General features: G+C 42.8%; 1 protein-coding gene and 1 long non-coding RNA gene across 4 annotated transcripts in view; one reads left to right on the top strand and one right to left on the bottom strand.

The window, feature by feature from the left end:
• CLMP (CXADR like cell adhesion molecule) overlaps positions 1 to 21,991 on the top strand; it is a 77,816-nt gene extending 55,825 nt beyond the window's left edge. Inside the window, exons 2-7 of the mRNA XM_084803610.1 lie at positions 3,214 to 3,371; positions 6,484 to 6,685; positions 6,781 to 6,945; positions 8,044 to 8,166; positions 12,085 to 12,226; positions 19,378 to 21,991. Coding sequence (XP_084659736.1) covers positions 3,214 to 3,371; positions 6,484 to 6,685; positions 6,781 to 6,945; positions 8,044 to 8,166; positions 12,085 to 12,226; positions 19,378 to 19,696 — 1,109 coding nt within the window. The 3' untranslated portion in view covers positions 19,697 to 21,991. The remainder of the gene's footprint in view (positions 1 to 3,213; positions 3,372 to 6,483; positions 6,686 to 6,780; positions 6,946 to 8,043; positions 8,167 to 12,084; positions 12,227 to 19,377) is intronic.
• Positions 285 to 27,542, bottom strand: LOC146340464 (uncharacterized). Of its 3 annotated transcripts, none has more exons than XR_014783709.1 (5): positions 27,003 to 27,381; positions 10,068 to 10,148; positions 6,196 to 6,333; positions 1,833 to 1,892; positions 285 to 666 (listed from the first exon to the last, which is right to left on the bottom strand). It is a non-coding gene; the product is annotated as an uncharacterized LOC146340464 (long non-coding RNA). The 3 variants fall into 3 exon arrangements; XR_014783711.1 differs by lacking the exon at positions 27,003 to 27,381 and adding an exon at positions 27,391 to 27,542 and having other exon boundaries at positions 341 to 666; XR_014783710.1 differs by having other exon boundaries at positions 341 to 666; positions 26,954 to 27,381.
• Positions 27,543 to 27,627: the final 85 nt, after the last annotated feature.

Raw genomic sequence — 27,627 nt, 5'->3', positions numbered from 1 at the left:
AGATCTTTCCTGTATAGTTCTTCTGTGTATTCTTTCCACCTCTTCTTAATCACATCTGCTTCTGTTAGGTCCCTGCCTTTTTTTACCTTTATCATGCCCGTCTTTGCACAAAGCGTTCCCTTGAGATCTCCGCTTTTCTTGAAGAGATCTCTAGTCTTTCCCATTCTGTTGTTTTCCTCGATTTCTTTGCATTGTTCATTTAAGAAGGCCTTCTTGTCTCTCCTTGCTATTCTCTGGAACTCTGCATTCAGTTGGATATATCTTCCCCTTTCTCCCTTGCTTTTCGCTTCCCTTCTTTCCTCAGCTACTTGTAAAGCCTCATCAGACAGCCACTTGGCTTTCTTGCATTTCTTTTTCTTTGGGATGGATTTCATTGCTGCCTCCTGAACAATGTTACGGACCTCCGTCCATAGTTCCTCAGGCACTCTGTCTATCAGGTCTAATCCCTGAAATCTATTCCTCACCTCCACTGTATATTCATAAGGGATATGCTTGAGGTCATACCTGACTGGTTTAGTGGTTTTCCCTACGTTCTTCAATTTAAGCTGAAATTTTGCAAGAAGCAGCTCACGATCTGAGCCACAGTCAGCTCCAGGTCTTGTTTGCCAACAGTCAACTCCTCAAGTCAGTAGAAGTTTATTGCATGCTCTGAGGTTAGGATTTGTCCTGAGGAAAAGGAGATTATAAGAGAGGTGTGTGTTTCTCATTATTGATCCCCAAACACAGGAAAGGAGAGCCCAAAGCTAAGGAAAGCACCCAGAGGTTTTTTTTAATGCAAATGAATGATCAATAATATTTTTTAATGAAATTGGGCTAATATTTTTCTTCTTTTGCCTCTCCACTTTCCTGGCTGCTCTCAAACATGGTATTTTTGTTTGTTTTTTAAAAAAAACAATTAAAACAAGCAGTCACCAGGATGGGGTGTCTTTTTTTATTTATATCTTTTAAATAGAGAAGACAGCCCACCTCAGTGACTGCTTGTTCTAATGGTCTGTTTTTTAATAGACCATTTTTAGAGAAGCCAGAAAAGTGGAGAGGCAAAGACTATTTATTTATTTATTAGTAACGTCTTAAAAATCACTGCATAAAAAAGAGCGAAGCCCTCCATATCTACATTCCCTTCCCTCAGTCTAAATGTCACATAAGGATGTGAGTCCCTCTAGTGGTCTGCTCTGGAAACAGCAAGCATATGTATCCAAGCCCAATAATTGTGACATTTACATTTATATTTCAATAAAATTGCTGTATTTAATCAAAATATAGATCGCATTATTAGTTGTATACAGTTGTACCATTTTACTAGTTCATTTCCTTTTGTTAAGAAGAAGGTTTTAACAAACAAACAAAAACCCACCCGTTTTAGAATAAAAACTCTTAAGCCAAAACTATTACAGAACTCCCAAATGTTGTTCCTTGCTGAGTGGCATAAGCCAATAATGGGAGTATGAGGGGGAGTGAGTTGGCCTAAATGCTCTTCATGGCATTACAGCAACTCTCAAGGCAACACACAACCTGGATAGAACTGCTACTGAAATGACCAGGACAACCCCTGCCAGCACAACCTTGCTCATATTCAGCCATAAGTTCCTTCACACAGCACACACCATACATTCGAATCCCTTGCCCTGGGCAGGGTTTCTGTCAATGTGTGAAGCCAAGATCAGCAGATGTAGCTCTGCAATTCCTGTAATATTAGGGAAGGTACAACTAAGACTGTGGTGATGAGAACTCAAATAGCCCAAAAGCAGCTCTCTAGTCAGGAGAGGCAAAACAAGTGTTAGGTCTGTTGCATTAAATCACCTACAACTCATAAAAACACTCATTGTAAATACCTTTGGCGTCAACCAATCTCATCACTTCTTTAGCAGTATGTCACACAGTGCCATTTTGTCCTGTTATAAAATGTAATAATGACAGAATTTTATCTTTGCCATCTGTTTTGTATATGTGGCAACACTGACATTTACCAGCATCACCATATTTCAAAAAAAGCTATTTAAACCATCTGTGGGTTAGGAAAAAATCAGAACCAATAATCTACTAGCCAGCTCAGCTGCTACAGTTACAAATTAACTTCTAGCTGTTTTAGGAAAGCAACTGATCACCTAGCTCATCCTTCCCCAACCTAGTTCCTTGTAGATGTGGCTGGGAGTTGTAACCCAACACTTCTGGAGGTTGAGGAAGGCTGAGCTAGCTCTTCCCTTGCTTGGGTAAGGCTGCAGTTGTGCCATGCCTACCTTGCATTACCAGATTACCCAACTACAAAAACAGAAGAAGGATATACATTAGAATGTCACCATGAAAGCCTGTCAAAACAAACAATCCTTTCAGGTTTTCCCAGTGGCCTGCACAGACCAGCACTGGCAAACAGCACTAGGAAATTTTCTTCAGAGAGAAAGGGCAATTTCTTACCATGATAGTTCATTGCCCTAATTTATTTCCAGGAGTGAATCTCCAACAAACCTTTCCCTGTGGCACACAAAGATGGTGCTAGGGGAGCATTATTTAAAGCACGGGCAGGCAGAAGATAGTTTGGGATCTACTGATCAATCTTTTGGTGCTTTGCCGTAGATTGGGAAGAATTTCTGACTCCCAATCGTTTACCAAAACCAACAACTAAAAGATTTATTTTTAAAAAATCAAGGTAGTGAAATTAAGATAGCTTGAGCGAAAGCTAGGAGTGGATTTTTGTTTGAAGGAAATGTGAACTTAACTCTGGTACTGAAACAAAATTCCTGGATAGAGCAGGTGCTCGGAGACACCTTGAACCAGTTGCACTTGGCTCTGGTTGGTAGACTTTGAGGTCCTAGTAACAAACAAAGTAGCATTCCCACCATTGTTCTGAAGTATAGAGGGCCCAGCATCTGAATTTGCTTGGAAGCCAGTGAAGGAGAGCCTCCCATCAGACACCAAATATATGTCTGGTTGAGGGAGTCATGGCATTCTGATGGGTTTAAAAAACTTTCACAGCTAGAACGAGGGAGGCAAAATTTTAATGTCCAGGTGTAGCAGGTAAAGATACAATAATATGCCAAGGACCCAAGAGAGAGCAAAGAAGTCTGTGATATTGCAAATATGGGGAACAGAACATTTCAGGACATAGAATCCAGGTGCTGTCAGCTGACCTACACTGTAACATGATATGAACATGTGAAATCATCTATTTATTGGGTTAGGATCACTGGCAACCTCTGGCTTGATCTTTCTTTTCAGCATCCTGTTCAACTTGGATGTCGCAGGCTCAGACAGAATTTAAGAGAGTGGCTGAAGCAAATGTTACTCTGCCCTGTCACCACCGGCTGCATCTCCTGGATCCAACAAGGCTGGACATAGAATGGCTGCTGAAGAATTCCGAAGCTGAACCAAAAGTGGTATGTCTAACCCATGAAATGAAAAATTCCCTTGTCCACCACTATCCCCCAGTTCAATTCTAGGATGAAAAGAATAAAACAGGCTGGCCCTCAACTATGGCAGCATATAAAGTAGGTGTGGCCTTATATCACCATGAACAGGGCTTTTTGTCAAATGCAAACTAATAAATTGCAGCCACACCTTTCGTCATATTGAGGTAACAAAACTTCTATGACTGTGCTGTTTATTATCACCCCAGTTCTAAGTGTTCTGAAGATGATGGCACTAAAGTAAACCTCATGGTATACCGTTGGACTTTAGTCTAATCTATAAAGATGTGAACCACACACTAATATTTCTAAAACTGCAGACTTAGTATTTCATAAGAATATCTGAGCACTGAAATCTTACATTTATTATTCTAACCTACTCACATACTGACTGTCTGTGTAACTGTAACTATGAATCATGCCAAACACCAAGTGTAAATACCAGAAAAAGCACACTGGTCATGGAATGTATCCAAAGTTCATCTAATCCAGCCTTCCCCAACCTGGTGCCCTGTAAATGTTCTGGACTTCAACTCCCATCAACCCCACCCAACATGGCCAATTGTCAGAAATTCTGGGAATTGTAGTCCAAAACAACCAGCGATCACCAGGTTGGGGAAGGCTGTTTAATCCAACCTACCCAACTGAAAGAAAAGTTAGAATTATCATGAAGTTTAGTTTGTGGTGGTGGTGGGAGAGCAATATACTTTTGAATGAAGCTTCACCAATGCAGGCAGGGCCAGATTTTTCTTCAGAAGAGGAAAAGCAGGAAGTGGAAGAGTAATCCCCCCCCAATCCCTTATCAGAATAGGCATAACTAAGCTAAAACATGATAAGCTCTTAAACAAAGCAAGCATTAAATAAAACGCCAACATAAACAACCCCCAAAGAGAATAAAATTCAAGAGGGCATGAAAGAGGATGCTCACTTTAAATATCACACCCCCAGGCACAATAATCTGCTCTCCATCACCAAGAACAGAACTTCTTAGCAACTCAGTTTCTCTCTCTCTCAGTTGGAGATGTCTAAGAGCAGCAGCATCCCAGGCAGGAGTCCTATTATTCCAGAACATTTTCTACCAACTTTCCAGAACCATTCTAACAAAGACTGCAGCTGTGCCCACATTTGACCAAGTGGTTGCCTTGCAAGCCTTGTCTGTGGGGGTATTGCTACAATTCCCTCTACAGAGGACCCTTTTCCTGCATATGTCCCTACTACAATCTTTCCAGCCCCTTGCTTAAGTATAGTTTTCCTCACACTACCCCAATAGAGGGGTGGATAGAAGCTAGAGCAGGAACTACTACTAGATCTCCAAGTCACTTGCACTATATCAGCAACGATTTCTGACAAAATTACTCCCCCCTCTCTCAGTTATACTGCTGAAATGAAGAAAGCCCGTGGTAGCCAGGCATGGATTTTTATGTGGAAGGACTATGGACTCAGAACTCGTTACTTTTGGAGATCTCAAAAGCTTGCCCACAATTTTGTACATATTTGGTTGGTCCTAATAAAGGTATTGCCAGATTGCAGATTTTGGAATTAATTTTAAGTGTATGTCTTTTACACCAGGTTCCAGTTGGCAGATCTTGCGGTTCTAGTAAAAAAACAGCAACCCACACACAATGACTGGGTTTGCACAACACGCTAACCCATACTCAGCGGTTCAGTGTGGGTTGTTTGTTGAACCGCAGGTTAGCGTGTTGTCTGAACCCAGAACATTTTCTGCATGGTTTTTGTTGTTCTTAACCATGCAGTGTGGCTTATTTTTCTCGAACAAGCCACCTAGAGAACGGTTTGTTGCTGGGTTGTTCAGGGTGGTTAACAAGCCACACTGCATGATTAACAAGCCACCCTGCAGAAAATGTCCTGGGCTCAGACAACATGCTAACCCCTGGTTCAACAAACAACCTGTGGTTCAACAACCCATACTCAACTATGTGGATTAAGTGCATGCATAACTGAAGCTAGGTCAACTTTCCCTAGATAGGGTCGCAGCTGCCATAACAACCGAAGTTGGTAAAAGGCACTCTGGACTACTGCCGCCATCGGTGCTCCCACACTGTTGAATCCAGAAGCACTGCTAAGCTACAAACTTGGTCTATCGGGGGAATACAACCCCATCCAACACCAGTTGAATCCTCTATCCAGATCAGCAGATTTGCCCACCCACAGTACTTCTGCCTTGTCCAGATTAAGCTTCTGAAATTCTGAAGGCCGGGGATATTGCCAGGAACAGTCTTCAGTGAAAGCTAATTTAAAGGAATGTTAACAACAGATTTAAAAGGAGGTCTCATAAGAGGTCTCATAAAGGTGGTCTCATAACATATGCTATGTTCAACCTCCACATAGAAAACCTGCAAACCATGGGAGGGTTGATTTAATAGCCCCTCTAAGGGATCTTTTAAACAAGGATGGGAAATGAGAAGTGCTGCACAAGTATAGACTCTAGATAACTCACCAAGGTAGATAATATGTATTTTAAGAGTACTGGTGTTCTAGACTAGACCGAAGGAGTTACATAATGACTGGATCCCCAGCCTTGGTAGGTGAGACTTGGTAATCACAGCACCAAGAAGACTAGGCTTTCAAAGTGCTCATAAAGATTGCCTGGGTTCAGGTCTCACTGGGGTGACTCCATTCCTTTCTCATAATTTAGTCAAAAAGTTTGGGGACAAGGATCACTATGCTCCCTACTGTTGATCAGAAGTCCGACACTTTTCTTCTGGTTCCTAAGTAGAAGAGTTCAGGTAATTTTCACTAAACTGCAGGTAAAATATCAAACATGCATTCTTGCCTAAATTCAGTTGTAACACTCTCCTCTTCCCCTGTAAATGGCTCTTCTTTTCAGGGATGGGGTGTGTGGTGTATTTATCTCCACTGAGGAAGCATGCTGCTGCAGTGCCATAGTTGTTCATTGTAGTTTGTGTGAAGTCTGAAATAATAATTGATAGTATTACAATCTTGTTAAATGACAAAAGCTCAAGCAGCCTTACTCTCGCACCAACAGGAGTTTTTTTAGCTAAACTAGCAATGGCAAAATGAGAGACAGGCTAACTGATGAGCGACACTTTTTCCCTGTCAGGTGATCACTTATGCAGGAGGCATCATCTATGATGACTTGATTGAAGAACAAAAGGGCCGTGTTTCATTTGCCTCCACTTATCAGACTGGAGATGCTTCTTTGGAGATTTCTCTCCTGCAGCCAAGTGATGCCGGGCAGTACACATGCAAAGTTAAAAATGCTGGACAATATAAGTGGACCCACATCACCCTAAAGGTTCTGGGTAAGGCTGCTGTGACGTTGTTCAAAATAAACACTTAAATCATCAATTGAATGCTACGTTTTTCTGACTTTCCTTATTGGTTCCCTTCTCCCCAGAGAAACCTTCCAAACCCAAATGCTGGAAAGAAGGAGACATGTCTGAAGGAAGAGAAATCACTTTACAGTGCAATTCTGTCTCTGGCACTACACCCATAATGTACACATGGCAGCATATTGATGAGAAGGGAAAAGCTGGATCCCTGTCACCCATGACCCACATTAGTAAGTCATTGCTGCTTCAAATCCATCCCTCTAACTAAAGTATCACCCACAGCAAAGGTAATCCTATGGCTACTCATGGTGGTTATCAGAACCAAACAAAGTAGGGAAAGTTGATGGCTTTTCTGCTCAGCACATGTACACAGAGCTGAAATTCTGACCTGTAGAGCACCTCTATTCCAAGTCAGAACTCTAGAATCTACAGTCCAGACGGTTCTCCACTGTGGCTTGCATACGCACAATGCCAAATATGGAACTGCACAGAACCATGACAAAGATCATCTCCTTTCCCTCTTCCACTTCTCCCAGGCTTAGGGTCAATTCTTACAACTAAACTGATATACCAAGGTGCAAGGTGAGTGAAACTGCATTACAGTTCAGCAGATGGTGGAACAATTGCCTGACTTCATTTGCCATATATCAGTTGGTCAGCCCATGTGGTGATGCAGCACGATGGGTGCACTCATCTCCATGCACTCAGCTGCTCTATGGATTCATTCTCTTCACATCTTGGCATATAAGTTTGGAGGCTGGTAGCTCCAATTTTGGTGGGACTGTGAATCCATTCCGTATTTCAGTCAGAACCAGCCAGAACGCTAAAGGAGGTATTCAAAGTGCTGAACCCTTTTTGGGGATACAGTTCAGGGCTTTTGATAACTTTTAGAGTGCTGGCTGGTTCTGACTGAAATACAGAATGGATTCACAACCCCACCAAAATCAGAGCCACCATCCTCCATTGTCTGTAATTTACTTCTTGGTATTATTCATGGTCATTCGAAGAAAAGCCCTGCTGAATCAAACCAAAAGTCTTTCTAGTCCAGCATCCTGTTTCCCAGTGGCCAACAGATACCTATGGGAAGTCCACAAGCACAACATGAAGGCAACATCTCTCTCCTGCTCTTGTTCCCCAGCACCTGGCATTTGGAGACATGCTGCCTCTGATCCTGGAGTTAATACATAGCCATCATGACTGGTAGCCAATCCCCTTTTAAAGCCATCTATTTTGGTAACAATCTCTGTATCTTGTGGTAGAAATTCCATAGTTTAACTATGCATCATTATGCTACGTAATTCATTAAATTTTGTTTCTTGATTTTCCAGACTTTTCTAATCCTGCACAAATTTTTATAAAGAATCTCACATGGATGGCTACAGGTTTCTACCAGTGTACTGCCTCCAATGAAGCAGGACAGGACAGCTGTGTTGTAGAGGTGACTGTGCAGTGTAAGTATGCAGAGATCCCAGAAACATTTTAAGGCTGCCTGGGTGGGGGTCAAGGCAGTCCAACATTAAATTCAATTCAACCCTATTGAAAAAACACAGTTCATGAATATTATAGAATAGTATAAAAACTAGAAGCTCATTGCCTCTTCCATCTCAGCCTCAGCTCTGTTTCGCAATCTCTCTCTTACTCTCCACACATTAACCCATGATTTGCCATGCACGAGCAAGACAGGAGCACGCTGCCTCCCACACTCACCTCACTTCTGCTTTTAATCAACAACCTATGATCAGCCAGGTCATAGGCTGCTAAGTATGAAGTGTGAACCCAGAGCACTGGGTTGGTTAGGGGCTAAACAACCTAGTGGTTAGCTCAACAAGAAACCATGGGAAGATAACTCATGGTTTGTTGTTGGGTTGTGAACTCTGGGTTGTTCATTTATTTATTTATTTATTGCATTTATACCCTGCCTTTCTTCCTCTCGCAAGGAACCCAAGGCAGCTTACATTATCCTCCTCCTCCTCTCCATTTTATCCTCACAACAACAACCCTGTGAGGTGGGTTGGGCTGAGAGTCTGTGACTGGCCCAAAGTCACCCAGTGAACTTTCATGGCCGAGTGGGGACTAGAACCCAGATCTCCCAGCTCCTAGTCCAACACTCTTGCCACTACACCACACTGGTTAACAACCCATAGTTAAACCATAGTGCAGGGTTGGTACGTAACAACAACCCACAATTCAACGACAACCTTAGTTGTTGCTTCATGTGAAATAGGTCTTGTGGAAGTGGCCAATACATTTGCTCTCTCCTGTTCGGGCACGGCCAATCATGGGTTAATTTGCCATTACGTGTGAACTGGGTCTTTAGCGCTCAGGTCACACAGCTAAGCTCTTCTCCCAAAGCACAACAAGCAAGACACTGCAGTCAGTTGCTGCATCCTACAGCTTTGAATTTCTATTTTTCTAGGAAAAATAAAATATTGCAACTGGAAGCTGAGCAAAAAAACACATGTAGAGGGGAGTCACAATAACAACGGGGTTTTGCATTCAAGCTCAAATTCTTAATGGTCACTATACTATGGGTCATTCTGCTTTCCCATCAGTTTGTTATTCATTTATTAAACATTTTCATTTATATACCGCTTCCCCTTTTAAAAATCCTGAAGCAATTCACAACATATTCCAAAATACATAATTAAAAGCATAACAAAATTTAGAGAAGTTAATGGTTGGGAAAAGCCAGGGTAAGCAAGTACGTATTTAGTAATCGTTGAAAGCATATGATAGTCAGTGTCTCATGTATTACTGAGGGGAAGTCATTCCAGAGGGAGGGCGCCACCACAGTGAAGGCCCGTTGCCATCTTGCTGCCAGATGGGATTCTGCAGGATGTGGCACAGACAATAAGACCTCCCCTGAATATTGTAGTAGTCCAGTGGGTCTATATAGGGAGAGATTATCTTTAAGGACAACCTGGTCCTAAGGTGTTTAGGGCTTTATATGTCAATAAAAATATTCTGAACAAACTGGCAGCTAGTGCAGCTCTTTCAGCACAGGTGTTATATGTGCACGGCCAGGCACTCCATGCCACAGCATTCTGCACGAACTGCATCTTCTGAACCAGCCTCAAGGGCAGCTCCCATATAGAGAGCATTAGACTAATCCAGTCTCAAGGTTGAATGAATCAGTGGTTAAGCTATTCCTGTCTATGAACGGACACAGTTAATGTACCAGCCAAAGTTGGTAAAAGGCGCTCCATGCTGCAGAAGTCATTTGGGTTTCTAATGACAATGATGAATCTAGAAGCACCACCAAACAGCATACCCATTCTTTCATGAGGAGTACAACCTCATCCAGGTAATTCCCAGACCTGGGTACCACCTACCAACAGTGCCTCTGTCTTACCAGGATTCAGATTCAGCTTACTGGCAGTCATCCAGCCCACCACTGTGTCTAAGCACTGGTCCAGGTTATGCATGGCCTCTCCTGATTCAGATGGAGAAACAGAGCTGAGTTTCATCAGTGTAACTAGAGATTAAGATATTCCTTTTAATTTCATCTTCCCCATAACATGAGGATAAGGGTAATCCACACATGCTTTGCCACTGTAGAATGCATTGCAAGCCTTTGCCATCATACATGCAAATGTATTTGTGCAACCATGAAGGATATTTACTTAAAAAAAATTAATAGGTGGGTTAACAAGAGTCCCATGATGAGGATGATACTGGAGTCACACATGGCCCATCAGGCATAAGATGTTTCTGCATGGACTAAATGGTTCAGATTTATATGATCATGATTACATGCACATGTCTAAAAACATGGTTCTGGACAACAATATGAGGGCAACTAGAGGGGATCAACAAACTCAAATGTTTTACTTTGGGGGCTGATCTTTTGGCCTCAAAGCTCTTTGAATCTCGTCTACAACTGGCAGGCTGTGCTTGAAGTTTTAATAAATATGCAGTAGTCATTTATGAAAAGGAGCTTTCATCAGACGATTATTGTCTCAGGGTGTGGTCTGAAGGAACAAGATATTGCCATCTTGCTGAGGCTAAGTAAGTCTGAGTCAGGCCAGTGCCTAAATAAGAGACTGCTTGAGAACTGCCCTGAGTTCCATGATTAAAGGCAGGATAAACAAATAAATAATAATCCAATCAAGCATCTGTCCTTATTCAAAGCCAGTGCCTAAGAAAAGCTTAGAAAGACCTAATGTGAAAGTATCACCTAGTAACACACATTAATTGAATAGTTTTAGCCTGTACCTGGTAGCTATTATGCAAGGTCCACAATCCCCCCAAATGGCACAGCAACATTAACTGCATGTGTGGCTATTAATAATCTGTGTAACATGGGTGGGGCTACAACAGTGTAGATTAATTTTTTATGAGGGAATAATTAACGTTACAAGCTACTACATTTAGATACTCTATTACACATTTGTTTCTCATGGACTGAAATAAATACTAAAATGCACATTTTTGATACATTTTCCAACCTTTATGGGCTGAATGATCAGATGATATCTTTTAGATGGTAAGGCTGAGGGCAGGGATTGCCTCATTATTAGTCCTTGTAAGCTGCTATAGGAGCCTTTCTTTTGGAGGAAGAGCAGAATAAAACACTCTAAATAAATATCAGGAAACTTTCTATTACAAAGAGGGGTTTTTAAACCAGGAATTCTCTGTGAAGATAATCAAAGAACCATAGAATAGTAGGGTTGGAAGGGGCCTACAAGACCATCGAGTCCAACCCCCTGCTCAATGCAGGAATCCAAGTCAGAGCATCTCCTACAGATGGCTGCCCAGCCTCATCTTGAAAGCCTCCAGTCTGGGACAGCCCACCACCTCCCTAGGGAATTGGTTCCACTGTCGTATTTGTCAAAGTTTTTCCTGATGTTCAGCCAGAATCTGGCTTCATGTAACTTGAGCCCATTATTCCGTGTCCTGCACTCTGGGATGATAGAGAAGAGATCCTGGCCTTCCTCTCCATGACAGCCTTTGAAGTACTTGAAGAGAGCTATCCTATCTCCCCTCAGTCTTCTCTTCTCAAGGCAGTTAACCATGCCCAGTTCTTTCAGTCTCTCCTCATTAAATTAATCTGACATTAAACTGACATTAAATTTTGTATCTTTAACCCAGAAGTGGCCAGAGAAGATTACACTATCAGGACTGTAATTTTCCCCAAATAATTGAAAATGTAGACTGTTCAACATGAAGAGGTAATTAGGTTTAATCTGGGCTGTAATGTTTATGCAGTACACTATAGCAACTAAGATATGTTCTTATATCATTGAAACAGAGCCTCATTTAGAACTCATATGTGGCAGCTTCTATTGCGTGGAAATTCACTTAAAGTAACATAAAATATTACTGCAAAATTTTGGTCTATAACAAAGTATGCATTTGTGAATTAACAGATGCACAAAATTTAGGCGTAGCTGCTGGAGCAGCCTGTGGAGTGCTAGGAGGGCTCTCCCTAGTTTTCCTGGCTGTGTGGCTGACTATCAAGAGGAAAGAGAAGAAGAAATATGAAGAAGAAGAGACTCCAAATGAAATCAGGTAATTATCCCAATAGCACCCATTTTTACATCTCTACAAAGACACCAAGGCCAAATCAACACCAAATTTCTTTTCTCTGTCACAGAACAGACTTAAAAGTATCTGAGCAAGGGAGCAGCTCAGTGATAAAGCCCATGCTTTACATGCACTCCGAGATCCACAGCATTTCTACACAAGGCTTTTATTGCACACTTGTGAGTTCACAGAAGTTTGCAGGTCCTTTACATGACGATGTCAACCTCCAGGGTGTCTCCTTCGCTTTCTGACCTTTATCCAGCTTTTAAAAAGATCAGAGATAACCCAATAAAGAACATTAATCCAATATATTGGCTCTGTGTAATTGCGCAGTTCTGCCATAACCACAGCACCATCTACTAGCTGTAAAATGAAACATACAGAACTTGTCAAGAAAGGAATTCCCCAATTCAAAGCACATGTCTGTTCATGTAAAGGAGCCAATCTTAATCCCACAAAGAGTCTGGAAGCAGAAGCCCCAGTAAGGATGTGGGATTTTAGTCTTGTGTGGTGAAGCTCTCAGTCATTGGCACCCTAGTTTAAAAAGACCACAGGTACCAGGGCTAGGAAACTGTTGCGAGTCAGAAGAGATCATACTGAGCTAGATGGACCAGACAAAAACAACACAGTCTTGTGGCTCCTTAAGGATTAATGGATTTAGTATGGCATAGACTTTCATGGATTATAGTCCACTTCATTAGATGCATGAAGTGTTATCCTCAATTGGCAGACATAAATGAATGTAGAGGGTGAAACTTCAATAACACAGTCAGATGGAAATGCAATGCAAAAAATACAGCCTGTGACAATTTATGTTAGAGCTTAAATATATGCAGTAAATGACAGCTTTATATATTCAGCCTCAGACACACACCCTATATTTACAGCTGTCTCAACATATATTATCAAGAATAAGACATGTGGGCCATCATGAAGAGAGATTGGTTATTCCGCAGTAAAACGCAAATATCAGTCACCGACTCTGTTTTCATTCATATCACTGCACAGATCAATAATATTACTGTCCCTTAAGGTGAGACAGAAGAAAGGAAGGTCGGAAATAAATGTAACAAATAAATAAAATGAAAGAAATAAAATTGATAAAATCTTATCAATTGCATCCTTGCTGGTCAGGAGCCTCTGAACTCAGATTCGCCTCTCCATTCTCTGTGTTTGGTGATTTTCACTAAATGGGCTTTTCAGCCTGTTTAGCGAAGGCACTTCAAAGGAGGAGGGAAGGAGGCTAGAGGAGGCTCAGGATATCTTGTATTCTGGCCTCTCAGGTCTCCTCCCCGCCCACCCCACCCACCAGAATGTCACCTTTCCTCCTCCTCCAAGGTTGCTTTTCCAAGCTCAGGGAGGTAGCTGGTGCAGTTCTCTCCAGGAATGCTGGGAGTTGTAGGGCGTTTTTCTGTCTAAACATGCATAGGATTGCACCCTAAATAACTCATTCTGAACATTGATTTAACTGGTCAATGACAGTTAAAAAGCTGTAGACTAAAAACAAAAAAACATTTCTTTAGTAACACAGCCACAGAATCAGAAAGAACTACATACGCACTAATGCAGAAAATAATTATCTTTGCTCTCTCCTCTTTTATATGCAAAGAGGTTACACCTGCATTTTCCAGAAGCTGAATTTGAATTTCTGTCACTATTATGAAGCACTTATTCATCTGGATTCCTGGGAGGCAGGGCACATACTTTCAAAAACTAGTTTAATGCAAGATGACAACAGTCTTTGTGCATGTAACTCCCTGTATTCTGGCACATCAGCCCTTACTAACTAGATGTTGCCAGAACTTTCTTTGTGGGCATTTACAGGAAGTCTCTGAAGGCATTATTCAGCAGACTACGCCCTTGGGAAAGAAAGAGAAACCTGAATGTTTTCTTTAATTCTGCTCAAGATTGCCTGCCCTCACTAGATATCCATTTTGTTGTTCAGTCGTTGTGTCCGACTCTTCGTGACCCCATGGACCATAGCACGCCAGGCCTTCCTGTCCTCTGCTCTCTCCTGGAGTGTGCTCAAGTTCATATTCATTGCATCAGTGATGCTATCTAGCCATCTCATCCTCTGCCGTCCCCTTCTCCTTTTGCCTTCAGTCTTTCCCAGCATCAAGGTCTTTTCCAGTGATTTTTCTCTTCGCATTAGGTGGCCAAAATATTTGAGCTTCAGCTTCAGTATCTGTCCTTCCAATGAGCAGTCAGAGTTGATTTCCTTTAGGATGGACTGATTTGACCTCCTTGCAGTCCAGGGGACTCGTAAGAGTCTTCTCCAGACTCTCCAGCACCACAGTTCGAGGGGGTCTGTGGTACAGCACACTAAACAATTCCTGTGAACCCACAGTTTTGAGCACCAACAGCAAACTATTTCACAGAAAGCAAACTCTTTTTCTCACCCTTCTGCTCTGCCAGTCAACTCATTCCCCTCCCCTGCATCTCTTTTTCACTCTCACTCTGGATTGCCATCCATAATTGATCACAGCTTTCTCTTTCACACATGCACCATTCATTCTCCCTCTTTCTCGTCTTCATTTCCTAAAAATATCTCTGAGCACCATCATGTACTCCAGAGGCATTCATAGAAAATGAAGATGGCAGCAACTGGAGGCCCTTGCTTTGCCTGAAGCGATCCCAGCTGCTGGTTAAAAAAAAAAAAAAAGCAAGCTGCTTTTTGTGAACTGCCCAGAGAGAGCTTCGGCTATTGGGCGGTATAGAAATTAAAATAAATAAATAAATAAATAAATAAATAAATAAATAAATAAGAGTAGGTGTGTGTGTGGGGCACAGGCCCATAACACAAATGTGTGTGGGGGGGTGTACGTGGGTGTGCACTGACCTCCCGATTTGGCACTTTGGAAAACATCCCACTTCTGCTCTGGCAATTTGGAGTTGGCCCACTTTGACTTGGTATACAACCTGAGTCAGATTTTCCAAGTTTGGAAAATTAAGGCTTTGTACTCGATGATAGTTGTAGGCATAGTAGCCTCTTATGAGGGAATTATACCTGCCCAATGTCAGAAAAATAGGCGAAGGGTTTATTGTGCTACGTGCCTTTCTATTTTGATTTTCCTTTAAAGGGAACTGACAATAACCTTTTTACTTCTTGGCAGAACTGGAAGAAAATTTCATGATTAGTTGCCCCATCTGAGGGGATCATGTCTGCCAAATTTCAGGATGATAGCCCCAGGGGGGTTTGTGCAAGAGCAGCCTTGACATTTTGAGGGTCTCCAAAAGTGGAATATTTATCTCCCAATGTTCCTTGTGGACCATTGTTCTGAAAAATACAGGCAACCTAGAGGTGTCCCTACATAAGAAACCAAGAAAGTTTCAGAAGGATACATACAGCTGTTCGTGTGGAGGGGCAGTTCTCCAATTTGGGGTGAAGTTATTTGCTTTCCCTTCAAACCACACCCCAATGGTTTTTTGGAGGGTAAATTGGTATAAAAATGGCACAGGTCATAGACGTGTCCCCCAGCAAGAAACCCGCAAAGTTCCAAAAGGATAGGAGTAGGGACTAGGAAGTTATGATACTTGAAGTCCAATTTAAGGCTTTTTCATAGTGAAGTCCTACGTTCTCCTAGTAACTGAAAGGCTACTAACCTCAGAGGGAAGAAGCGGACTTGTATTGAGGCAGATGATCGCACTGCAGAAGCTCTAAAGATCTGGGGCCCAAATGTGACTTTCTAAAACAATACCCATGGCACCTTAGCAGGCACCAAGAACTATCTCCAGGGGCCTATTGGTGCCCGCAGGCACCACGTTGCCTACCTGATTTAATTTAATAAGAGCTAGATGACAATCAAATTATATCAGCAACATAACACACCAGATCTACTCAGCACGTATTTAAAGATGTCATGATGACTGAAAGCACTCTCTGACCCAGTTTCTAGCTGCAGGAGGTACTTCAGGCTCCACCACAGATGACTCCACTAAATTAATAAAGATTAGATCACATGCCAGGGAATGACTTATTTTCACAGCCTGCCCCCCCCCCCCCAGCACTTTGTTTTGGTACTGCAAACTTTATGATGGGATCGAGGGTGAAAAATGTCACACAAGCCTTGTCAACCAGAAGCCTATGTGTTTTTAAGCATTGTGCAGAATGCTTTCATCAGAGACAAAACTGTTCTGCCCAATGGCCATTATTATTCTTCAACAATATTTATATACCGCTTCTCATCTGAAACAAATCACAAAGCAGTTTACAAAAGAAAAAATACAAATAACAACAAAACAAAAAAAACCACGCACGCACATACACACACAATAAATAGTACCATGAGGCTGGTACAAAGATAGATCATGGTTGGGGGAAAGCCAAAGCAAACAGATGTTTCCAATTAATGCCTAAAATACACTAGTGTTGAGGCCTGACGTACTTTGGAGTGGAGATCATTATACAGGATGGGAGCCACTGAAGAGAAGGCTCATCTCCACGATGTCATCAAACAGAAATCCTTTGGCTGTGCCAGGGACAACAAGATCGTAATGGCCTGGGAGGTTGCTATAGGAACAGACGTTCCTTGAGGTATCTTAGTTCTGAGTTGTATAGGGCTTTGTATACTAATACCAACATCTTCAACCTAGCTTGGTAGCTGACTGGCAGACAGTGAAATCCTTAAACATAGGTGTAATGTGTGTGCAGTACGGCACCTCAGTCAAATTCTTGCTGCTGCATTCTGCACTAGCTGCAGTTTCCAAACCAGCTTTAAAGGCAGCCCCGCATAGAGTGTATTACAGTAATCCAGTCTCAAGGTTACTAATGCATGGATCACAGTGGATAGGCTATCCCTGTCCAGGAATGGGTGCATTTAGCATACTAACCTACACTTGTAGTCCTAGCCACAGAGGTCACTTGGGCCTCCAACAACAGCAATGGATCCAGGAGCACCCCCAAACTCCAAACCTGTTCCTTCAGGGGGAGTACAATCCCATCCAGAGCTGGTAATTCCCCTAATTCCTGGACATGGGAACTATTTACCCACATTGCCTCTGTGCCTTATCAGGATTCAGCTTATTGGCCTTCATCCAGCCCACCACTGTGTTCAAGCACCGATCAAGATTGTGAATGGCCTCTCCTGATTCAGTTGTAATGGAGAAATAGAGTTGAGTGTCATCAGCATACTAATAGCACCTATCCCCAAATCCCCTAATGACTGTACCCAGTGGCTTTATATAAATATTGAACAACATTGGAGACAAGATGCTACCTTGAGGCACCCCACAGCAAGACTGCCAGGGGGCCAATGTACAGTCCCCCTGGAACCTGTCCTGCAGTTAGGAGAAGAACCATCGCACAACCACCCAGTCAACAGAGGCAACCCATATCAATGGTATCAAATGCCACTGTGAGACTGAGTAAGAGTAACGGAGTAACTCTCTGTCCCTCTGCCAATAAAGGCCATTCATCAGGGCAACCAAAGTTGCTTCTGTTCTATAAGCAGGCTGGAACCCAGACTGAAATTGGTCTAGAAAATCAGTATCACACAAGAATGCCTACAGCTGAGTCACCACCACCCACTCAACACATCTTGCCCCCAAAGGGGGCATTCGCCACCAGGCAGTAGTTATTAGACATATGGATCCAGGGAGGGTTTTTTCCAGGAGTGGTTGTACCACTGCCTCTTTTAGGGCAGAAGGGACTACCGCCTCATACAAAGATGCATTGACCCATCCAAACAAACCCCCTGAGCTAGCTCAAATAAGCCATGATGGGCAAGGGTTGAAAAGACATGTGGCGGGCTGAACTGCTACTGGACTATTGCAGTTATTTTAACAACTGTAGCCTAGAAGTACAATTATGTATTCAATGAAGGAACATTGAGAGCATTATCCAACAATTGCCAATAAGATGGGAAACAAAACCACATTTTAAGGAACCCCTAACTTCTAGTTGTGGAAACAAATGTTAAGAGACTAGATCATTCAACAACTTCCAAGTTTCTCAGCTTCGTCTCAAACTTCCAATATTAGTCATACTGGGAGACAGGATTATGGGCTGGTTGAACTACTTATCTGACTCTGTGGCACTTCTTAATGGCATTTTGGGGCAAGGTGGCGGTGGTTGGCAGTTGCACAATATAAGATTGACACAATGCAGTGCTGACACAAAGGCTATGAGATGACCAGTTATAAGGGATTCCCAATGGAATTCTTTTAATAGAATATGAAGCTACAAGTGACATTGTGTTCAGCAATACAACTGGATCCATGAAGGAATATAGTGTCCTATACCAAAATAGATTCCACTGTTATGAAACAAGTACAGAGGAACTAAGGGGCACCACACCAGAGCAACCAATAGTACAAGTTAACAACCTCAAGCAGTTTTTCTTGGTCATCATCACTATATTGTGGTTATAAAGATTAATAGAATGAATGCTTAAAACCACAAGCAACACATTATATGTCACTGATGCTACTTTGGGCATTTGACCCCATTTGAGCCTTTGGTTTCAGATATGCTTCACTCATACATCAATAATGGTCCATCCTGCTAATAATTACTGCAGAGTGTGACCATGCAAACCTTCCTTACAGCAGGTAACTTATAGTATTTAATACTATTGGCTTTACACTTTGCATCTAATTCTAGACTCTGGGTTGTATCCAATGTTAGTCCTACTTAAAGTAGACCCATTGTAATGAAAGGGCTTCAGTTACTCATGACTAACTGAAGTCCCATTCATTTCAGTAGGTCTACTCAAAGTAGAACTATCATTGGATACAGCCCTCTGCATTCCTTCCAATGATATTAGAAGCCTTTGCAAAAAAATGGGAACCAATACCCTTTGTGTTTTGATATAAGTATGTTACTGGGGAAAAACTATGCTTTTTTTTTTGCAAATCATGAATGTAAAAAAGCCATGTAATGAATTCTGGTGAACATTTGCAAACACTCCAGAACTACAGTTGAATTTCAAAAGCATCTACAAATCTGTTCTCAGAAGCTAAGCAGGGTCAGCCCTGGTTGGTACTTGGATGGGAGACCACCTGGGAATCAGGCTTCCTGCTCTGAGCAGGGGGTTGGACTTGATGGTCTTGTAGGCCCCTTCCAACCCTATGATTCTATAAAATGTTTCTGGTCATTATTTAGTACTTTTAATCATCTTGCCTCTTTTTGATTACAGAGAAGATGCAGAGGCACCAAAGGCCCGATTAGTCAAGCCTGGCTCTTCCTCTTCTGGCTCCAGAAGTTCACATTCTGGTTCCTCCTCAACTAGATCAACAGCAAACAGTGCCTCCCGCAGCCAACAGACATTGTCCACCGAGGCTACCCCTCATATAACTCCAACGCAACACAACCAGATGGAGATGGATGGCAGGGAAATTGAGCCAAACAAAATTAACCACACCAACCTGATGAAAATAGAAGCCACACCACTGATGAAAATAGAAGAAACACCAACCATGGTGCCTGCTCAGAGTCGGGCTTTCCAGACAGTTTGATTGCTCTCTATCTATTCAGGCCTCAGCTATGTCCATAACTCACTTACCACCACCAGCATTATGAAGTTAGATTAGCTTGTTTTATCTTTCAAGGCAACCATTACACAATCCTCACTCAGTATTTTCTGCACATTTCTGTTCTGAGGTACAGAGGCAGACTTGAAAAGATAACTCATGTTGACTGTTTCTGTAAACTTTTTGTTTTGGTTTGCTTTTGTTGTGATTAACTCTTGAAAGGAAGAAAAGGGAATGTTGAAGATGCAAGTGTAACATGCTAGAGTCTTGAACCATTTTTTTTTTTTAGGAGGCACAAAAATTATAGTATTCCAATTGAATTGTAAAGGGGAAAATTATTTTGTACAGTTCATGCAATGTATACATGAACCATTATCTTCTCGGCTGCAGCATCAGTTTTCACTGATGAAGTTATTCTGATCAACTTCAAAAGGCAATTGACAAGTGCTTTGCATGTAGTCTTTTGCTGAATTACCAATAGTAGGAACAACAAAACAGAAAGTATTAACTTGAAAAAATACTGAGAAGCAGCACCCGGCTCTTGAATTGTTCTGTTCACTGGAGGGACCTCCTCTGAACATGGAAGTGCATTAATTTAAGAAGGTATGTATGACTGAAGGAATACAGACATTAGCCCACTGTGACCAAGCCCAATTCTGTCTTTATATGTCTAAATCAGAAACAATTCCACTAAATTCAAGGGAATTATATCCTAATGGATCATTAGAATGTGAGATCACAATCAAATCCCAAAATCCCTTTGCAGGTTTAAAAGGGTATCTCAAAGAGTTGCTTGAAACAAAAACAAACAAAAAATACAGCACTTGATTGACTAATATGGAAGTCCCTGGAGGAAAAATATGGAGTGTGCTTTTGTTCTCCATGCTGGAAATAATGACATCCCTTTTTAGGATGAATATTGCTAAAGCTGCTGTTGCTTTTAAAAATCCAGAACACAATCGGTAATTTGGTTAGTAAAATGTATAGGTAATGGTTTGGGAAACCTTGTAGCAAATAATTTTGAAGGAAGTACTTAGCCATGCAAATATTAAAGGCAAAACGCAATGAAAAAAGTATATTCACACAATGCAAACAAAACCTTAGACTTCGATAGCTGATTTTAAGAATGTGTTAGTCTTTCTAAAGTAAGACACTTTGAAGAATACCACTGATATCACATGATATTAAAGATATAAACATGTAACTGGTCTGACTTAAAATATCAACCATGCTGTAGCTGGTTGTTTTTAAAGCTGTTATGCCATGGGGATTATGTCATCATATTCTTAAACACCGTCATCAAGAAAACAGCAGTAGAACCACTAGCCTGATACAGTTCAAGAGTGATTCCCAAATTATTGTTTAAGATTCACCATTGGATCACTTACTTCTAATATATTGGCAATGAATCTTAGAGGCAATACAAGGGGGTAAAGGAAAGCTGTTTTCTCAAAAGAAATCAGAGCCAAGCTTCTTTTCAAACAAAGGAAAAGCTTTCAGGTTCTCCATGGCAAAATATTTGGTGTATGATTAAAATCAGGTCTGCATGAATACCTATCAGCATAACCCTAAGTATGTTTACTCATAAGTCCTACTGTGTTCAATGGGCTTACTCCTAAAAATTTAATTACGATTGCAGCCTAAGTTTATTTTTCCCCTCTCAACCAAGGAAGCTACTTTCCCCCTTCATGGAAATTAATACCAATAATGTGATTCCTGTTTGCAGTTCCTCATGAATTCACATGACACAGCAGATTCTTAACATGGAGAAAGTCAAACACAAGGCTATGGACCACTGAAATGTTTGAGCATTGTGCTGGATTAAATTAACCATACAAAAAATGGCAGGGTGGTCAAAAGATACAATTTAAACCAAGCTGTTTCTACCAACTAGGAAGCTATTTAGGTCATGGTAGACAACGTTTATAGACCTAAGTACACAAACCAGTTAATTAAGGCAAGTTACAAGATAGTCAAATAGGCTGAGATGTATCTACAAGGTGCCACATTTGTTTTGAGCCTTCACTTTATATTAGATTCACAAGCCAAAATTTGCCAAGTTTTAATGGTCAGGTACAGACTCTGATTTCTACTTTTTAAGACAGTCATAAATGAAATTATAGGTTAAAAGTAAACAAAGTGAATTTCACAGGTACTAAGAAGGGAAAAATGAACTTTCTAAAAAAAGGTGGAGGAAATTATTTCAAATCACCAAGGCATTTCACTTTCAAAGGGAATGTTAAGTCCAATGACTTTTGAAGTAAACATGGTACAAAACACTTTTAGAAGGAAAACTACACTCGTGTTATGAAAAACTGAACATTATTTTGTAAAATATTATATTTAAAGCATTTACTGTTATCCTATATAAAAACTACTATTTAGTGTTGTTGCATAAATCTTCTCTAGTTTTATTTCTTGATTGGTAAACTGAGGTTTCTTCTCTTCTTCCTACTATTTGTGTACTTGTGCTCAGAATAAGCAACACGAAGAGAAACAAATATTTATTGTAGATTCCTTTGAATCAACAATTTAGTAAAACTGTTTTGTTGTTTTTAAATAAAGAGGTTGCAGTGTAAATACTGTTCAACCAAAACTGGAACAGTGTCATAATTTTACTAGGTAATTGAAATTTCCAAGCTAAAGCCCTACATTGCAAAGTTTTGTCCTCAAACTAAACACTGTTTTCTTTATAAGATACTGCAACTCTTCTCACTAAGGGATTCCAGCTCCTTAAAGTCCTTCACATACAAGCCCCATTAAATAAAACCAAGAGGTTGTAGCCAGTGGTGACTCTGTACTAGCAGAAAGCACTTATTCTCATAAGGTCATCCAATTTTCACTGTTCCTATCAACTGCAGCCCCACTAAAAGCTGTTTCTGAGGATTGGGGTACTCTCTGGAACAGTATGGGATACAGCACAGAAGACTGCAGTACATGGGGGGAAAGCAACAAAAACTGGATGCCCCACCTTGTGTAAGCATAACCACTTTCTGCTAGTGTAAACCATTACTAGAAACAACATTAATGGTATGGTCTACTGTGGGTTTTCAAACGGAGGAGCAGAATATTAGTAGGGTATGGGGAATGATAGAAACTGCCTCTTTCTGACTGAAAATGTTTAAGAGATGAAATACAATGCAATGTAACCCATTCTGTGTATTTGAGCAGAGTTCATTAAGTGGGTAGTGGTAGGTTTCCATCTCATGGCTAGTGGAAGATCTATGACTTTTAGTCTATACTGTACTAAAAATCAAGAGTCATGTAGTATCTTTTAAAATATTTTATTGTGGCATATGCTTCTGTGGACTTAAGCCCATTTCATCACACGTATGATGTGTAATTCTCAGTTGGCAGATAAACATATACATACATACATACATACAGAGAGAGAGAAAGGCTGGCAAACAGAAGGGCCCCAAAACCATGACATACAGGGCTATCTGCAAGCCTGTCACAGTCCTATATGAACTGAAGATTAAAGTGTATTCCAACACCAATATGATTAATTTCAAAGTAGATAAACTGTACAGAAGCTTGAAATCTTCATTTTGTTACAGCTGTTCTTGGTAACGGTGTTTGTCTAAGAAAAGCTACAACAAAATGGAGATTTCAAATGTATGAATTCACATAACACTAGCATCCTATGAATTTCATAATCAAACAACATACAATTCTGCAAAGGGAAAATTAACTGCAGAAACAGATCCTGCAAGGCGTGTTTAGCCATTATAAATGAATCCTATCTATAGCAGCTCAGCTACACTTTAAAACTAGTAAGGGCGCAATCCTACGTGGAGAGGTGGCTGCCTCCGAACTCGGAGGCGACCACCTATCCAATGCACGGCGGGAGGTGCATGGAGGGGATAGTCTCTGCCGTGCTCCAGACACCCTGCATTTGCAGCTAGACAGCCAATTTCAGCTGTCTAGCTGAGGGACGTTGGAGTGCAGGGTGGAGAGGCCGGACGACACACAGGAAGTGTTGTACCGGCACTTACACACTCCCTGCCCCAGGGACTGCCCCCTTTTGCCCCTCTCTGTGCTGCTCTTCCAAGCACAGGCCCCGGGGACAACCCGTGCCGCCTACGAGGTGGTGGGGGAGGGGGCAGGGAGGCAGTTCTCTGGGAACCGACCAATCCTATGGCCATCTAGCCACTGACTAGCAGCCATAGAATTGTGCCCTTAGACTAGCAAACACATTTGTATAAAAAAAAATTGTAAGGACAAAGCCTTACTCTGACAACCATTAACAGATCCTTCAGTACCAAGATGGGATATAGTTAATTTCTTCAGTCTGTAAGAGTCCATGCGTAAAAGAAAACTTCAGCCTGCTAAAAAGAGGACACACTCATTTTTCTCAGACCAAAGAAATGCTTAATTACTACAGAGAGAAAAATCTGAAGAACATTTGGATATGTAGGAAAAGCACTGCAGACATCAAAGGTAAAGTTGCTTCTTTCACTGTAGTCCCACAAATCCTGTTTGCCTGTATCAACAGCCCATTGATTGTTTAAACCATGGGTTGTTGGGGCTGAGCATGACCAAGCGACCACGCTGCTGCCTCATCTGCGCTCATCGTTTCCACTTTGTGTCAAGCCTGCTGAAACAAGCTTGCCGTTCCTGGGTTAGTTGTGATGTTTAACCCGGCACTCTGGGTTGCTGAGGATTAAACAACCCAGAGTTTGTTACTGGGTTTGGACATCATGTATAAGAACCCAGGCATGGAGTATACCTGAACTGAATTCTTTCAGCAAGCTGATGCAAAGACGACATGGCAAGCAGGTGGGAGGATGCGCGCTTGGTAGCTCCCGCATGGTCCTGCTGATACTTGGGTTGTTAAACCCATGAATTGGCGTTATGTGCAAACTAGGTCACTGAAGAAACAGCTGCGCCTCCCAAAAAAGCCACACATCTTAAACAGATAGACAGCAACGGTCTCCAAGAAGCTCTTTTGCAATTTATTTAATATACTTTCAATGGTGGAGAGGGAATGCGCGGCCTCTCTTGATACTCACGATCTGTACAAGAGCAGATGCAAAAGTTGGAGAATATCCCTCAAGCTAGCAACACACAGCTCTCTTGGTTCTGATATACCCTAACTTCCTTCCATCCTCCTGAAAAACTTCCTGTTGCTGGAATGTTGTATTTAATTAAAAACATTTGCTGAGCTGAGAATTCTAGGTCAGAAAGAACCTCTATAGGATTTTTTAAAAAACAAAGAGAGAATTGAGTGCAGAACCGTTTTACCAACAGATCTGAATAAATATTCCGAAAATATTGAGGTCTTCAGAGAAATCATCTTAGTTATTTCTTCTTCTCCTCAGTATCTTCAGTTATTTCCCAAAATAACCTCAGTAGAGGGGAATGGGGGATTTCCATAAATTTTCACATCAATAGGTGAAGGAGGGCAAAAAGGAACACAAGGATCTCCTTCAGTAAAGTTAGACATGAACTGGAGCCAGAATGCACCAAGGTTTATAATGCAATCCTAAACCTATTTACTCAGACAAATCCCATTGAGATCAATGCTTTGGATTGCCAGTCTCAGTGAAATCCTATGCAGGTTTCATCAGAAATAAGCCCACTGTGTTCAATGGGGCTTACCATCAGGAAAATGTGCACAGGACTGTACCTTAACCCCCGAACCAATCTTTCCTTGCCAGGTCTAATCCTAGAAAATGTGAATAAGAAATATGCATTTACCTTTCCCTCATGTAAGAACAGCAAAGGCCAGAAATACCTAACGACTTCCAGGTAGTATTAAACCTAGCATCTCACTATTATAGATGACTGAGGGAAGAGGAAGGATGAGAGAGAGAGATGGGGAAGGAGCTAATTTGAGCTAAAGATCACAGGGGTTACAACCAACCCATCACCAAGTTTTAGTGCCAGGACACAGCTGAGAACTACATGAACTACCTTTATATGATGGGTTCCTTTGAACATGTGCAGAACGCTACCCTTTACTGGCAACACTACAGAATGCTTCCCACACATCAGGGGGCAAGAAGGAAAGGTCAGAATGTGGACTTCAGAAGGCACGGCTTTCAGTGAAACTCAGCACTTACGAACGTAAGAGCGGTGCTAGATCAGAGGAAGGGTCCATCTAGTCCAGCGCTCTGTTCACATAGTGGCCAATCAGCTGCCCACGGGAAACTCACAAGCAGGACGTGTGTGTAACAGCACCCTCCCACCCATGTTCCCCAGCAACTGGTGCACACAGACTCACTGCCTCTGGTACTGGAGGTAGCCTACAGCCATCAGGACTAGTGGCCATTGATAGCCTTCTCCCCCAGGAATTTGTCCAACCCCCTTTTAAAAAGGTAACGGTGTCCCCAACCAGTCGTGTCCGACTCTAGGGTGCGGTGCTCATCCCCGTTTCTAAGCCGAAGAGCCAGCGCTGTCCGAAGACGCTTCCGTGGTCATGTGGCCGGCATGACCGAACACCGAGGTGCACGGAACGCTGTTACCTTTCCCGCCGAGGCGGCACCTATTCATCTACTTGCAATTTCTTGCTTTCGAACTGCTAGGTTGGCAGGAGCTGGGACTGACGGCGGGAGCTCGCTCCGTCACGCGGCACTCGGGTCTCGAACTGCTGTCCTGCCAGCCTTCCGGCCTGCGGTTCAGCGTCTTAACCACCAAGCCACCGCGGCCCCCCAACCCCCTTTTAAAGCCATCCGAACGGGTGGCCATCGCTACACCCTACACTAGCGAATTCCGCAGTTTAGCAGTGTGCTCAGCGGGGAAGCCCTTCCTTTTCTCTGGCCTGAACCTCCCACCACTCCGCTCCATGGGGTGACCCGGGTTCTAGTATTACGAGGGAGAAAAATGCCTCGCCATCCACTTTCTCCACATGCGTAATTTGGCACACCTCTGTCATGTGTCTCCCCCTCCCCCCCTCCTCCTTTACTCACCTCCCCCCCCCCCTTAAACTACACAATCCCGGCTGCTGTAACCTTTCCTCCTAAGGGAGATGCTCCAGCGCCTTGGTCGTTTCGGTCGCACTTTCCCCAACTCTACAGTGCCCTTTTTTCCTTTTCTTTTTTAACGTGCGGTGACCAGAAACTCCAAGTGTGGTCGCAACACGGATTTGATTGCTTTCTTATACTTCTCCTTTCGATGCGCCGAGGCTGGGTTATGACGGCCACAGCCCCCACGCGGGGCGCGGCGGGGAAGGAGGAAGAGGGGCAAGTTTGCTCCCCCTCCAGAAGGTGGGCCTCGGCCCGGCTGAGCCCAACCCACCTCCGGCACCTGCCGCCGCATGAGCGGCGCGTCCTCAACTAACCCCCACCTTGGCCCTCAGCCAGCGCCCTGCGGCAACGCGGCGCGCCAATCCGCCATTTTGTGCCCGGCTCCCTTCCTCCTTCTTCCCCGGGAGCCGCCGAGGATGCGGCTCGCCTCCCCCCCCCCACTCCCTTCCCGCTCTCTGAGGTAACCTGCCACCCGATTGGCCAGCTTCCACTCCGTCCTCCCGCGCGACAATACGATTGGTCCTTGCCTCACACAGCTCACCCTCGCCTCCCCCCCGCTTTCAGTCTGCGCCCCACCTTCCTTCTTCGGGCGCTCTATTCCCCGCCTCCCACCCACCCACGCGGCGGGAATTATGTAAATCCTGGACCCCAATTCTGTGCGGTGATTGGCTCCATCTCGGAAGCGGCGCGCAAGCCCGCATCCCCTACCGATTCCCAGACGCTTATGCAAACGAAGGCAGCCGGCGAAGCCATCTCATTGGCTCCGGGGCCACATCGAGCGGCTCCTTCCCGCCCCCTCCCACGCTCGCCCGCGCGGGGAGGGATGAAAGTTCTAGAAAAAAAGAAGAGGAGGAAGAAGAAGCGAGGGAGGGAGGAGGGAGAAGCCGGCCGGCTCTCGTTGACTCACTCTCCCCCGCCTCCTCGCTTTCCTTTGTTGCGTCACAC

The sequence above is a fragment of the Heloderma suspectum genome, chromosome 6 (assembly GCF_057233095.1).
Source record: "Heloderma suspectum isolate Gila_16-S chromosome 6, 16-S_ref, whole genome shotgun sequence".
In the NCBI taxonomy this organism is placed as follows: Eukaryota; Metazoa; Chordata; class Lepidosauria; order Squamata; family Helodermatidae; genus Heloderma; species Heloderma suspectum.
This window is presented reverse-complemented; position numbering and strand designations above follow the sequence as displayed.